The following is a 1,540-nucleotide window of genomic DNA, read 5'->3' as shown; positions in this document are numbered from 1 at the left end:
CTTTGAACTCTAGGGCGCACCCGTTGGTAAAGTCGACGTGTTTGAATTAATTCCGTGTAGACAGGCCGGCCTGGAGAGCCCCGTGCTGTGGGACCGAGACTTTCCTTACAGTAGGAAAGACGTGGAAGCAGCCCGAATGCCCACAAGTAGATGACTGGATCAAAAAGAGGTGGTCCATATACACGATGGAATAGTACGCAGCCGTCAAAAAGGCAAGCTCGTGCCTTTTACGGCCACATGGATGGAGCTGGAAGGGATCGTGCTGTGCGACCTAAGCCAGAAAGAGAACGAGAAATACCGGATGGTCTCGCTCACAGCAGGAGCATAAAGCACCAGAGGAAAATAATAATAACAATAACGAACAGCCAGATACCAGAGACATTTTACGGGAGTGGGGTGGGGAATGGGATCAACAACAGTGGGAGGGGGAAGTGCACTGGACTATGGCGATGGCACGCGAGTGATTTGGTGGCGGGAAGCCCACGGAGATGTCAGCTGACATGGAAAAAGGTGCAAAGTGATGTAAAAATAAACTATTATATTATTATTACTATTATTTTTAAAGGAAAGCAGGGCCCAGCCTGGTGACTCAGCAGGTGACGCAGCAGGTTCAAGCACAGCTCTGTGCAGCGATGCACGGCACGATCCCCAGCCAGGGAGGGACCCCTGGGGCAGCAGACCCCCCCAGTCTCCCCGCTGCTCCCCGCAGCAGGGCATTGCAGTCTCGGGGGGTTCACGCAGCCCACACCTGTGCTCTGCACCCCAGTTCTTACATGCATCACTAAACACATCTTACAAGACGCAGTCAGGGCGGCCTGGGGACCTTGCAACCCACCAGTGGCAGCTGCTGCGAATTCCAGGTCGACCTCCAGCAGCACCCCCACCCACCCGCCAGGTATCCCCGAGAGCGCCCTAGACCCTAGACACGGCTCTGGGGAGGGCCACAGCGCCCCCCGCGGCCTCGCTCGGACCCGCTCGCGGGCTGACGCACGCGTCCTGTTGCAGGCGTGCCCCTGAAGCCCAAGAAGGAGCTTCGCTTCACCGAGCCGCAGCCCGGACACCTGGACATCAGATGGTCCTCGAAATTCAACGTCTCCATCGACCCGGTCATCTACGTCCTGCAGAGCAGATGCAACTACGGAATCCACCCCAGCGAGGATGACGCCGGCCCCTGGCACACGGTGGCCCAGGTGAGTGTCCTCCGGACGGCCCCGCGGCCTCGGGGGCTGTGCTTCCTCCGGCGGCCGGGTCAGCTCGCCGGCCGTGGCCCGCTCTGAAGGCCACGCGTGGGAGGGAGCTGACCTCCTCCTCTGGGACTCGTGGTGTATTTCCCCCGAGAGCTTGAGCGTCCTCCCAGAGCCAGACGCCCCGCGGCCGCAGACTGTCGTGACCGCTGGCCCGTCCCTCTCCCGTCCCTGCCCGGTGGACGCCTCCGCGCCACACGAGGGTCCCGGCAGCTGGACGCAGATTCGAATCGCAGAGCCACTTCAGGGAAGCCGGCGCCAGCTCGTCAACCCTGGCCGAGCAATTGCTCCTGGGC

General features: G+C 60.7%; 1 protein-coding gene across 1 annotated transcript in view; it reads left to right on the top strand.

Moving 5' to 3' along the window:
• ANOS1 (anosmin 1) overlaps positions 1 to 1,540 on the top strand; it is a 51,595-nt gene that overhangs the window by 32,807 nt on the left and 17,248 nt on the right. The window contains exon 6 of the mRNA XM_012730233.1: positions 1,006 to 1,190. Within this exon, the coding sequence (XP_012585687.1) occupies positions 1,006 to 1,190 (185 nt within the window). The remainder of the gene's footprint in view (positions 1 to 1,005; positions 1,191 to 1,540) is intronic.

Source organism: Condylura cristata, unplaced genomic scaffold (assembly GCF_000260355.1).
Source record: "Condylura cristata isolate star-nosed mole 26May11 unplaced genomic scaffold, ConCri1.0 scaffold00027, whole genome shotgun sequence".
Taxonomy (NCBI): domain Eukaryota; kingdom Metazoa; phylum Chordata; class Mammalia; order Eulipotyphla; family Talpidae; genus Condylura; species Condylura cristata.
The sequence above is the reverse complement of the archived record's forward strand: the minus strand, read 5'-3'. Positions and strand labels throughout refer to the sequence as shown.